Source organism: Myotis davidii, unplaced genomic scaffold (assembly GCF_000327345.1).
Source record: "Myotis davidii unplaced genomic scaffold, ASM32734v1 scaffold1910, whole genome shotgun sequence".
Taxonomy (NCBI): Eukaryota; Metazoa; Chordata; class Mammalia; order Chiroptera; family Vespertilionidae; genus Myotis; species Myotis davidii.
The window spans coordinates 1,016,464-1,029,026 of record NW_006283016.1 but is presented as its reverse complement, the minus strand read 5'-3'; the positions used below and the strand labels follow the sequence as shown (position 1 = coordinate 1,029,026).

Genomic DNA, 12,563 nt, shown 5'->3' with positions numbered 1-12,563 from the left:
AGCTCAGCCTCTAATTAATAGTGCTCATCATCGGAACCCAATACAGAGAACTGCTAAGAGTACAATGAGCAAATGTTTAGAAAGGGAAAAAAAACACTGTATAAATAGTTTTGTTAGACTGGGCTCCTCCACACTACATTATCAGTTTACAACAAATAACTAAGAAAGAATTTATGAGGAGAGGGACTTAATTATATGTATCTTTTATCTTCAAATCTTTGTAAAGTGTCTGTGCAAATGTATGCTAAATGAAGATATAACTTGTACAATTTTTTTTATAATAACTGGATACTGCATTTTGTTTATCCTATATTCTGTATATCACAGGGATGGTTCCTTTAAGGAGAGAATGGAGTTCCCAAGCCCCCAAAACTAGGTATTTCAAACATATATCTTTTCTTACCTAATGATACAACCAAACTTTACAAGTATTGCCAATTAAGAAAAACTGATGAGGCTTATAAATTAATAGAAAAAGTTAATTGAGAAGTTCAAATTTCTGTTGTTGAAAATTTAGAGATATGAAGGTAGGTTAGGTTGGGCAGGGGAGGCACCTAATTAAAACAAACAAATGATGGCACTGTACTTTTACCTTCCATATTACTATCTGATGATTATTTTAAGTACAGTATTGTAATTGCTATCACAACTATCAATATTATTAATGTTGTTAGTACTGTTTTTATATTCTATCAAGTATTAATATTAAAGTTATCAGAAATGTAAAATTAATGTATATAGAGACCAATATGAGATTAATAGCATTAAATGTACTAGGTCGACACTCAATTTATATTCAAGAGCAAGAGTCAAAAACCTTTCCTTTAAAAAGACAGACAGTAAATATTCTAGACTTTGAAGGCCATATGATCTTTGTTTCCAGTACTTGACTCTGCCACTATAAAAATAGTTAAAGAACATATATAAATGAATCAGCATGGATGTGTTCCAAAAAAACTTTATTTACAAAATAGGATGTGGGCTGGATTTAGCCTGCCAGTCATACCTTGTTGATCCTTGACCTAATAATTAAAATGAAGATTAAAAATTTCGTTTAATAAAAATTCTCTTCTACCCATTCCATTAAGACTTGACGGTCCACTGGATACCCACCTCGGGAACCGATTGCTGAACTGGCACGCATCACAATAATGATCTTCCACTCTGTTTGCACCCCACTTCAACTCGTCTTCAGTGGGAAATAATCCTTCACCTCTAGACTTCGTCGTGCCACCACATTTGCTGCACACAATGTCATTCACCCATTGAAAAAATTCTTCCTTAAACCAGTGCAGAAGCTCCAGCAAAAGAAAATCCTCATCACTTAAATTAGTACCTGAGAAATTAAAACAGAACCGAGTAAGAGCTAAAGGTGACAAAAACTAAAAATATCCATTCTCAGATATGAGCTGAAATATATGAAAATATATGATCTCAAAGGTTTGCACAAATATTAATGCAAGAAATATCATTAGATATTGATTGTGAATGAGGCTGAAATAGGGTAATAGTACACTGCCTTTTAGAGCAGTAGGACGTTTACCACTTTGTACCCTCTGACAGACATTATGCATTAACATGTGAGCTGAACACACAATCTCTCAGGGAACTATGGTCAGTTTGGAATTGATCCTAAAACACATGAGAAGTTAAGAAAAAATTCTGATTTGGAAAAACACTTTAAAATTACTGTATTAAAGTTATCAGGTATATATACAAGGAAACATGAAACAATCACAAAATCACAGACAGGAATCACACAATTCCAGGCACTTTAAAAATCATCCTATTAGCTTTTGTATCAGGGTTTCAACATACAACATAATCCGTCCATGGATACTCTCTACAAAACATAAAAACATGAGCATATCTACACTGTATATAATGACCCTACCAAGTAAGCATGACACATAATAAAACATCCCCTTTATCAAATAAAAATACCTTTCTTGACCATATTTAAGGCTACGGTGTCTCTGGAATGAAAGAAAAGAGAAGGGGAAAAAAACCTAGGAGACCTATACAGGGAACTCTCATCTCTGAGTTTAATGTTTTATTATTTAAAAAATGATACATAAAGGAAATGTATAGCATAATGTTAAAGTCTAATAAAGTTTGATGCTGGTCATGGGTGTTTGATATGTTATACTCTATTCTTATATTTGTTTGATATATTTCACAATTAAAAAACTATGAAACTACAGAGAATATAGAAAGGCCAGAAACATTTTATTTTCCTGTATTAGAAAACTCAATAGTTCTCCACAAATTAATCTGTAATTTAATGTAATCTCAGTAAAATTATAAAATATAAAATCTGACAAGCGAAGTTCATGTCAAAAAAAATGCACAAAATGGTCAGCATAACTTTGACTAAGAACCATGAGATAAATTTGCCTACTACATATCAAAACACATTACAGAATTCTAATGATTAAAATATTGTAATATTAGGGAAGAATAGACAACAAATCAATAAAACTAGAGTCCTGAAAGACAGATTTTTGTTTTCATTTTTTATTGGGTGTATTGGGAGTGACACTGGCTAACAAAATTTTACAGGTTTCAGGTGTACAATTCCACAACACATCATCTGGACACTGTATTGTCTTCACCACCCCAAGTCAAGTCTCCTTCCATCACCATTTATCCCCTTCATCCCCTCCTCCACTTCCCTCCATGGCACCTCTGCCCACACTGTTTTCTGTGTCCATAAGTTTTTTATTTTTTTCTCAATCCTTCCACTCCCAGCCTCCCCACCCCACTGACAGGTGTCAGCCTGCTCTGTCTATGGGTTTGTCTCTATTTCGCTTGATATCATTTTGTTCATTAGATTCCACATATGAGTGAAATCATATAGTACCTGTCTCTCTCTGACTGGCTTATTTCACTTAGCATAATGCTTTTCGGTTCATCCATGCTGTCTCAAAGGGTAAGATTTCCTTCTTTTTTAAGGTTGAGTAGTATTCCATTGTGTAAGTGCGCCACAGCTTTTTTATCACTCCATGCAATGATAAGCACTTGGGCTGAGGGTTTCTTTGAATATATTCCCAGACGTAAAATCACTGAGTTATACGACAGTTCCATTTTTAATTTTTTGAGGTAACTCCATACTGCTTTCCACAGTGGTTGCACTAATCTGCATTCTCACCAACAGTGCAGGACAGTTCCCTGTTCTCCACATCCTTGCCAACACTTGTTTGTTGATTTATTGATGATAGCCATCCCAACAGGTGTGAGGTAATACCACATTGTGGTTTTAATGTGCATTTTTCTGGTGATTAGTGACGTTGAGCATCTTTCAGATACCTACTGGTCATCTGTATGTCCTCTTTGCAGACGTGTTTATTCAGATCCTATGCCCAATTTTTAAAATTGGATTATTTTTTGACATTGAATTTTGTAAGTTCTTTATAAATTTTAGATGTTAATCCTTTATCACTGGCAAATATGTTCTCCCATTCAGTGGGTTGTCTTTTCATTCTGTTGATGGTTTCCTTTGCTGTACAAAACCTTTTTACTTTGATGTAGTCCCACTTGTTCATATTTTCTTTTGTTTCCCTTGCCCGAGGAAATATTTCAGAAAAAAAAATATTGCTATGAGAAATATCTGAGATTTTACTGCGATAAACCATATTTAATAAAGTTAGTCTTTCAAAGTAGTTCTAAGAGGAAGGACTGTTCAGTAAACAATATTGGGACAGGTAGCTATCAAAATAGCAGATTCTTACTGTACTCCATTCATCCTTAAATGTATATTTATAGTACTATATATATAATATATATATATACACACACACAGAAAAAAAATGCTATAAAAGTAATAGAAGTTACAAGAGAATGCTTATGACTTTTGTTCATGAATATGTCTAAGGCCTTAACCAAGACAAAAATTGTAAATTAATGAAAAAATAAATAAATTTTCTTATAGTGTACATCAAAATATATACTAAGTGAAATTAAACAAAGAACACGGGGAGGGGGGCGAGTAACATGACTAACAAAGAAAAACTAAGTACCCCAAATATATAAGAAACTTCTAAAAATAAGTAATAATACTAACACACCTATCAGAAAAATTTAAAAAGTTCATAAAAGAAGTTCAATAATTTCCTTTGTTTGGCAGGATCTATGATAACAAATATATCACACACACATGCATGTATGCCAGGAGACATGCTCTACAAGAATCTTCACTGCTGCAGCATTTAGAATAGAGATAGATGGTAAAAAATCTCAATTTTCTTGGATAGAAAATGGTACAAATAAAGTATATGCATAATATAGAAGAACACCATGTAGAGTTAAAAAGATTTCTAAGACATGATAGTAAACTTAACACACCACAGAGCTAAAGATATATGGGATAAATTTTATGTAAACCCACACAACTTATTTATTTTTATAGATAACTGTAAATGAGTGTAAATACCCCCCAAAAATATGAAAAGGAACACATCACAAGATAACAAGTGGTAACTATAGAAGAGGCGTAGGGCTGACTGGCAAGAATTTAACTTTTCCTGTATATGTAAGTTTTCTAACCAAAAAGGTATTCACGAATGTTAGATTAAAAATAAACTTTTAGAAATATAGCACTGCCATCATCTCTCCTTAGAGTCCCTGCAACAGCCAGATAAGAAACAATTACACAAAAACTCAGTAAAATGCTGAAGTTGGAATAACTTAACAACTAAAATCCTAAGACCATATATGATAACAATGACATATAACTATTGGTAGATGAATGTGGCAGAATTGTTCAGAGCCATTTACAAATAATATCATTTCTGAAAATTATCATTCCTATTTCAAATAAAGAAGTTTGAGGCATAAAGATTAAATTACTTGCTCAGTGATGCACAGTAAGTGGCAGAGCTAAAATTATACCCAGGCAATTGGCTTCAAGATCTACATTTTTAATTAGTAAATAATCTCTCTCTTTTAACCAAAGTGAATCAATGGTCTAATCATATAAATTAATTGTGAATACAGTTTCTCTTAGATTCACATTAAGATTCACTAATAACACCATCATATATTCCATGGACTCAAGTTCTACTAAACCTAAAAAAATTCACATACCAATGATTATGATTAAACTGCAAATACATGTTTGGGTAAAAAAGTGTTTTTGTTTTGTTTTAAATATATTTTTATTTATTTCTGATAGGAAGTGGGAGAGAAAGAAATATCAATGATGAGAGAGAATCATCAATTGCCTATCTCCTGCATCTCCCCCACTGGGGATCAAGCCCACAACCTAGGCATGTGGTTCATAGGTTGACACTCAAACACTGAGCCATACGAGAAGGGGTAAAAAAAGTTTTGTTTGTTTTTTTTTCAAATATTAACGGATGTGTTCATTAGTTATATGCAATAAAGTTATGCTGTTATTGTATTCTTTAAAAATCCACACAGAAATAGGTTAGATATTTACAATATATATAGCAAAGAGCACCATTTAGTGTTTCTGTTTATTTAGCAATGATGCATTTTTAGCAATGAATGGTGATGTAAAGCTCCTACCTTTATCCAATTTCCTAGCTCTAGATAACTTTTCTTGGGATCTCTTTTTCAGTTCTTGGACGGGAATACAAGCCAATGCTTTCTGCTGGAGAGCAAGATTTTCATAGACCAGCACATGCTGTAGGTTGGCCTGAAGAACTTTCAGAATGATTGAATCAGCAGTAACCTAATAGAAAAAAAACCCTGAAATTAGTTTTTCTCCATTTTCTATAAAAATAACATAAAAAGCACTGGCTATATGATTTCATAAAGAGGAACATATGAATTTACTTAAGTAATTATACTCAAAACCTTTACAAAATTAATATGAGATAGCCATATCTGTGTCACAGTCTAAGACATATATTTTTTTCCTCTGAGAATATTATATTACTGAGGATATATTGAAACAGGGGTGCGATGAATTGTTGACCACAAGCTTGGATCATGACAATGCTCTGTTCAATGCATGTAACAGCCCTTTCCACTTCAAATTCCTGTAAGTAATATAATTTATAAAACTTTATTCAGCATTAGCATAGGATAAGTACTCTTAAAGAGGAAAGGCAGATACAAATGAATTAAAGGAAGAAACCACATTAATATGTCCTCTAGAGAGAATGGTTACAAAAACTAAAAAAAGTTCTCAAAATAATCCCAAAGGCAGAGGAGCCACAGAATCCACAGAGCAGGAAGAGGCCTTAGAGCAAGCATTAGAGACTGGATGGGTCCTGCAGAAGGAATACTTAGACATTTTGCACCTCTCACCCCGTCACTCCTTGTCAACAAAGAATGTGCCTCTGAACAGTGCCAGAGGATGCTTAGATTCCTAAAAGGAAAGAGGCGTGTCCAAACTAAGAACAATTACTTTTGGCAGAGCCCACTTAAACAAAACAAAAATAGAAAGATTTTAAAAGAACAGAGATTTAAAAAGCCAAGAAAGCAGAAACATAGAAAATACAAAATAAAATGTCAGAAATAAGTTCAAACATGTTATTAATTATAGGAAGTGTATTAAAAGGTTAAAGATAGATTAATTTAAAGAAATAAAAACAATTGCCAAATGCTTTTTAAAAAAATATATTTTTATTGATTTCAGAGAGGGGGGAGAGAGAGAGAGAGAGAGAGAGAGAGCGAGAGAGAGAGAGAGAGAGCGAGAGAGAGAGAGAGAGAGCGAGAGAGAGAGAGAGAGAGCGAGAGAGAGAGAGAGAGAGCGAGAGAGAGAGAGAGAAACATCAGTGATGAAAGAGAATCATTGATCAGCTGCCTTCTGCATGCCCCCTACTGGGGATTGAGCCCACAATCCAGGCATATGCCCCTGACCATAATCAAACCCGAGGCCCTTCAGTCCGCAGGCCAATGCTCCATCCACAGAGCCAAACCAGCCAGGGCTGCCAAATACTTTTAATGATGGGCACTGTATTAAGCACTGGGATGGGTGCACAAGACAGACATGATCACTTTATGATACAAGTCGGGAGGCATTAAACAAAAATGATAGAACCACCACATTACGTTAAAAATAATGGAGACAAGCCCGGCCGGCGTGGCTCAGGGGTTGAGCACTGACCTATGAACTAGGAGGTCATGGTTCGATTCTCTGTCAGGGCACATGCCCAGGTTGCGGGCTTGATCCCCAGTGTGGGGCCTACATGAAGCAGCCTTTCTATGATTCACTCTCATCGTTGATGTTTCTCTCTTTCTCTCTCCCTTCCTCTCTGAAATCAATAAAAATATATTAAAAAAAAATAATGAAGACCAAAATAGACAAGGACATTATCCTCTCAGAATAAGTAGCCTATGGATACAGAAACAGTGATAAAACAATGTTCATTTATTCAAATATTTAACGACCTTTTATTATTTGCTAGGTACTGGGGATATAATGGTACGTTAGACAATGTATTCATAGATATGGTAAGAGTTATAAAGCAAAGAATAAGGATAGTGAGACTTTTCAACAGGGTTCTGACCCTAGAATTCCCTGAATATATGATATTTGTGGTAAAATATGAATAATGAGAAGCAGTTCATAAATAGGGAAAGGAAAAGACCATTCTTGTCAAAGGAACAGCATGTAGGTAGCTAGGGAGCATGTGAATTGGGATTATGCTTAGTATAAAGTGAAAAATCAGAGAGAAGAAAATCGTAGAGACAAAAGGCTGAAAGTAGAGTTGGTAAGTAGCTGAATCTTTCATACCTCGTTCCATTGTAATGCGATATTATGAAAGAGACTTAAGCAAGGAAATAAAATGATCAAATTTGTATTATCAGAATATCAATCTAGCTGTAGTGTAGAGAAGGCAGGTATAAAAGACCCAAAGGGGGACAACTGCAGAATTCTTGAGAGAGCTGGTGGCTTAAACTAAGGTGGTTATAGTAGTGGTAGAAAAGTGAATGAATATAAAAACAACTTAGGAAATAGAATCAACAAATCTTGGTGACTGAACTGTAGGGCCAGAGGAGTTAGAAAAGTAGAAAAACACATAGGCCTGATCCACAGATTCTCTAATATGAGCAATGGGGTCAATAGTTGAACTAGTTACAGAAGGAGAGAAAACCAGAAAATGATTAACTGAGCTGAAAACTATGTATGGTCAGATAAAAATGAAGTGAAAAAGTCCCTTAAGTTTAGCAGCATGAAGACTGTTTTCTTAGTAAGAGGTTCGGTAACAGTGTTAATAAGGAAAACAAATTGTAAGAGACTTAATTGTGTAAGTGGTATCCCAAAGCAGCCTAAGCACACCAAGGGAGCTGGACAAAATGGTCCACTGGAGCTCTGCCTGATGTTGCCCACTGGTTAGAGCATCAGACCGCGCACTGAAGGGTCACAGGTTTGATTCCCGGTCAAACCTTTAAAGTCCTTTACAGTTCACAAAGCTTTCTTTTCACATATGCTATCTTATCTGATGCCTACAGTCACTTAGCATCATTACTAGTTTATCCAATACTGTCAACTAACTGCTTCCCAGAAGCATTCATAAACACCAGCTGCACTTATTATTATAAAAAAAATATTAGCTGTGATGTTAATGAGTAGAAAATATTTGAAAGACTTAAAGGTTAATATAAGTCAATTGAGGCACAAGCGTGAACCTCCATGAAAAAAAGTGTATATTTTGTCAAATCACATGATATAACCACTCAACAAGAATTATAAAATAGAACTGTAACTGTCTCTTCCTCCAGTTTCTACCACTTTTATTCTTTATTTTTTAAAAACAAGCTTTGGGCCTCCCCAGCCCTACACAAAGGAATAACTGCCAATCATTTTCCTACCAGGGAGGTGAGGTTAAAGTCTCTGGAATTATTCCGCTGGAGAAAATTAAGAGATTTAATAACCAACTCCATATAAAGTTCTGCTATATGGAGGATAATACAGTGTTTTACAAAATGAAAATAAGAGAGCCCGGCGGTGAGTCTAGTGGTTGAGCATCGACCTATGAACCAAGAGGTCAAGGTTCGATTCCGGTCAGGGCACATGCCCAGGTTGTGGCTAGAACCCCAGTGGGGGACATACAGGAGGCAGCTGGTCAATGATTCTCTCTTCCTCTCTGAAATCAATAAAAATCTATTTTTAAAAAATTAAAATAAGAGAATATGAGTTTAAATTGACTACTGATAAGTTACTATAATGAAAATACTTAAGGACCTGTATCAAAGGGACTTTTGTAAACAGGACAATTTCCTATTAAATAAGACAACAGTAGTTTGATTTAAGTTCTTCAGAACTGTATATCTGTATACACTAATAACTAAACATCACTAATTTGCTAGTACCACTATCAGTAAATTAATGCTTTATTTACCTTAAACCTAAAAAAGCTGAATTTTTTATTGAACTGAGCCAATGATAATGGTTAGGTTGCTGGAATTAATAATGTCTACTGTGATTGGCAGCAGGTAAAATTTAGATCAGAAATATCAATGCAGCAGAGGAAATATTTGACAGCCATACCACCATCTAGCAAATTCATTACTTTGTTTTAGCTAATTTGTGTAACTGATTTAAGTACCAAGGCATTTATGTACAGGTACATTTATAATTAAAAAACAAAACTTACCCTAAGAAGCAGTAAACCATAAGTTAAGATTTAAAAGTATAAATAAAAGACAGCCATTTTCCCCACTTTTGTTACAAATTTGAGAATATTTTAGAGTTGGGAAAATTTGGATGTATTAGAATAGCTGAGGCATAAATTCAGGAATAAGTCATAACATATTTCAGAGCTTCTGATATTTCAACTTTAAAAAAAACAAAACAGTTAGAAAAGGTTTAATTCTAACATTACCATTGGAGCAAATGGTGGATTTGATGACTGCCCTCCACTGTCCCCTACATGCTGGGTTAACCCACTAGGATCTGAAGACTGTGCTGTAGGAAGCTGGATACTGGTTGCAGGTTGCTGAGATAATTCTGCTTTGTGGCTCTTATATGATTCATCCAATCTGCTACTTCTCTCTGTGGCAATGAGGTCACGAATTTTTTGCAGCTGATCCACTGAAGCTTTTTTAGGAAAGATAAGATGTGTTTCTCCCTGGAATTTATAAAATTAGGAAAAATTTTAATCTTTACTTAATACTAATAGTCATTCTTTTACATATATGTATAAATGAAGCCAATGCTATAGAAAATATCATTGTTTTCTTATTATATGGCACTTTTTAAATATACAAAGGTAATGCCTAACATGAATAAGAAAATTTGTCTTCTTGTTAGCATATAATGCTAAGACTATTTTATTAGTTCAAAGAACCTTTAGAAAAGTGTTTATCTTAAAAAAAAAAGAAAGAAAAGTATTTATCTTTTAGGAATACTAAGTCAGAAAGCCTCATAAGAGTTGCAAATATGCATATTCCTAGCTTCCCTGCAACAGTATATAATAACTACTGTTCTCTATGACATTCCCCATGAAATAATGATACTAGAGATACAGCCATACCAAATGATCACTGGTCACGTAAGACCAACGAGAAGTTACATAACTTTTTAATCTTCTAAAACCAAGTCTTTAGAGAATAACTACATGATTAGAAGTCTGTATATAGATTTCATTAATTCCACCAAGATACACAAAGTACACCCTAATGGTCAATTCAAAATCATGGATTGTTAACAATAATACTTGTCCAAAGTATTAGAAAAATAACAGTTGATATACACTAGCCTACTAAGAGCATATGTCTAGTCCAAACAAAACGAGCTATCAAAAAATAAAAGTCTAATTATTTATGCAGTGATTCATTTAATAAATACCCATAATATTATCAGAATGCTTGAAATATAATAAACATGATAACAAAGCTCACAATGTAAAATAGCAAATTATAAAACAAGAAAAAAGATGAAATGAAAATAGATTCAACCAATTTTCAAGGTGTTGAGAAGCAGCAGTGTTACAACAGTAATTCTACCAACTGTAAATGAGATAAAACAGTTGTTACAAAGTGCAGTAGACAGACTTGAAGACTGTAAGCATTTAAATTAAACTCCACAATTGAGAATAACCTTATTTTCCTGGTGATGGCAGACCTGGAGGAATTAACACCAAAACATTACTCAATGACGTGAAAATCAATTCTACATTAATTCTTTTTTAAAAAAAGCTGAAAGAGGCCAACACGCTCCATACATTGCTCATAATAGCTATAAAAAGAGACTATTTCCACATACTGTGTTTACTAGAGGCCCTCGGCCTGGCCTGGCCTGAGGGGTCCCAGATTGCAAGAGGGCATGATTGGTCTGGGGAGGGATGTGGGAGGTTGGCCAGCCAGGGAGGGACTGTGGGAGGGCTCCAGGGTATGTCAGGCCTGCTGTGTTTACTAGAGGCCCTCGGCCTGGCCTGGCCCGAGGGGGCCCAGATTGCGAGAGGGCATGGTTGGGCCGGGGAGGGACTGTGGGAGGGCTCTAGGGTATGTCAGGCCTGTCTTGCTCAGTCCTGATCCGCCTGACCCCAGCAGCAAGCTAACCTACTAGTCAGAGCATCTGCCCTCTGGTGGTCAGTGCATGTCATAGCGAGTGACTGAGCAGCCTTAGCATCTCATTAGCATACTATGCTTTAACTGGTTGAATGGACAACCGGACACTTAGGCTTTTATTATATAGGATGTGTTCTAGCCTTGTGCTAAGCACTTCACACACATTAAACTAATTCTCACAACCAGCTTGAGAGATAGGCATTAGGTTAATCTCCACTTTTATATGAAAATATGAAGGCTTAGAGAAGTTAAATATCCTGCCTGATGCTACAGAACTGTCAGAGCAAGCATTCAAACTTCATGATCTTAATTGTTATGCTATTACTGACTTAGACTGAACAGAGACCAAAAACCACATTTGTACAGTTGGGAAGGATGAGCAAAAAGAGACTATTTCTATAGTTGTAATGATTATCTACATGATAATTGGCATAAATTGGAACACAATGATTTTTCCAACATTAGAGGAACTACCTCACATCTATGATGAGGTCTGGGAAAAGAAAACAGACGTCTGGCTTAAATCCAAGTATGGAGGCTTCTGATCTCCTACTGTTGTGAGTGGAGGAGCAGTGAGAGAAATAGCTGACACTATGGACAGCGATGGAAAATAGGAGGAAAAGTATCTGGGACTATGTCTTAGTCCACAAGTTAGAGAGGCCCTGATAAGACAGACACTAAGACAGAGATGCTGCTCATGCCTTGTCTCCCTTCCCTTCATTCTTTTTAGGACCAGTTCCAACAGAACATGGTTATGGCCAGAGTGTCTGAACCAAACAAGTTTAATCAACAGCACTACATTTTCATTAAAGGAAAAAATTACAGGCTTAATGTCCTAGGTCCAATAACATTTTAAGATATCAATGAGAATTCTAGTATTCAACAAACCTGTTTCTTTTTTTTTCTTTTTTAGATATATTTTATTGATTTTTTACAGAGAGGAAGGGAGAGGGAAAGTTAGAAACATTGATGAGAGAGAAACATTGATCAGCAGCCTCCTACACACTCCCCACTAGGGATGTGCCCACAACCAAGGTACATGCCCTTGACCAGCATCGAACCTGGGAAGCTTGAGT

The 12,563-nt window shown here is 35.3% G+C and overlaps 1 protein-coding gene across 1 annotated transcript in view; it reads right to left on the bottom strand.

Moving 5' to 3' along the window:
* Positions 1–942: 942 nt before the first annotated feature.
* Positions 943–12,563, bottom strand: part of LOC102763723 (peptide-N(4)-(N-acetyl-beta-glucosaminyl)asparagine amidase-like) — a 15,500-nt gene continuing 3,879 nt past the window's right edge. The window contains exons 2-4 of the mRNA XM_015562125.1: positions 9,801–10,046; positions 5,530–5,695; positions 943–1,336 (exon numbers count right to left, since the gene is read on the bottom strand). Of these exons, the coding sequence (XP_015417611.1) occupies positions 1,023–1,336; positions 5,530–5,695; positions 9,801–10,046 (726 nt within the window). The 3' untranslated portion in view covers positions 943–1,022. The remainder of the gene's footprint in view (positions 1,337–5,529; positions 5,696–9,800; positions 10,047–12,563) is intronic.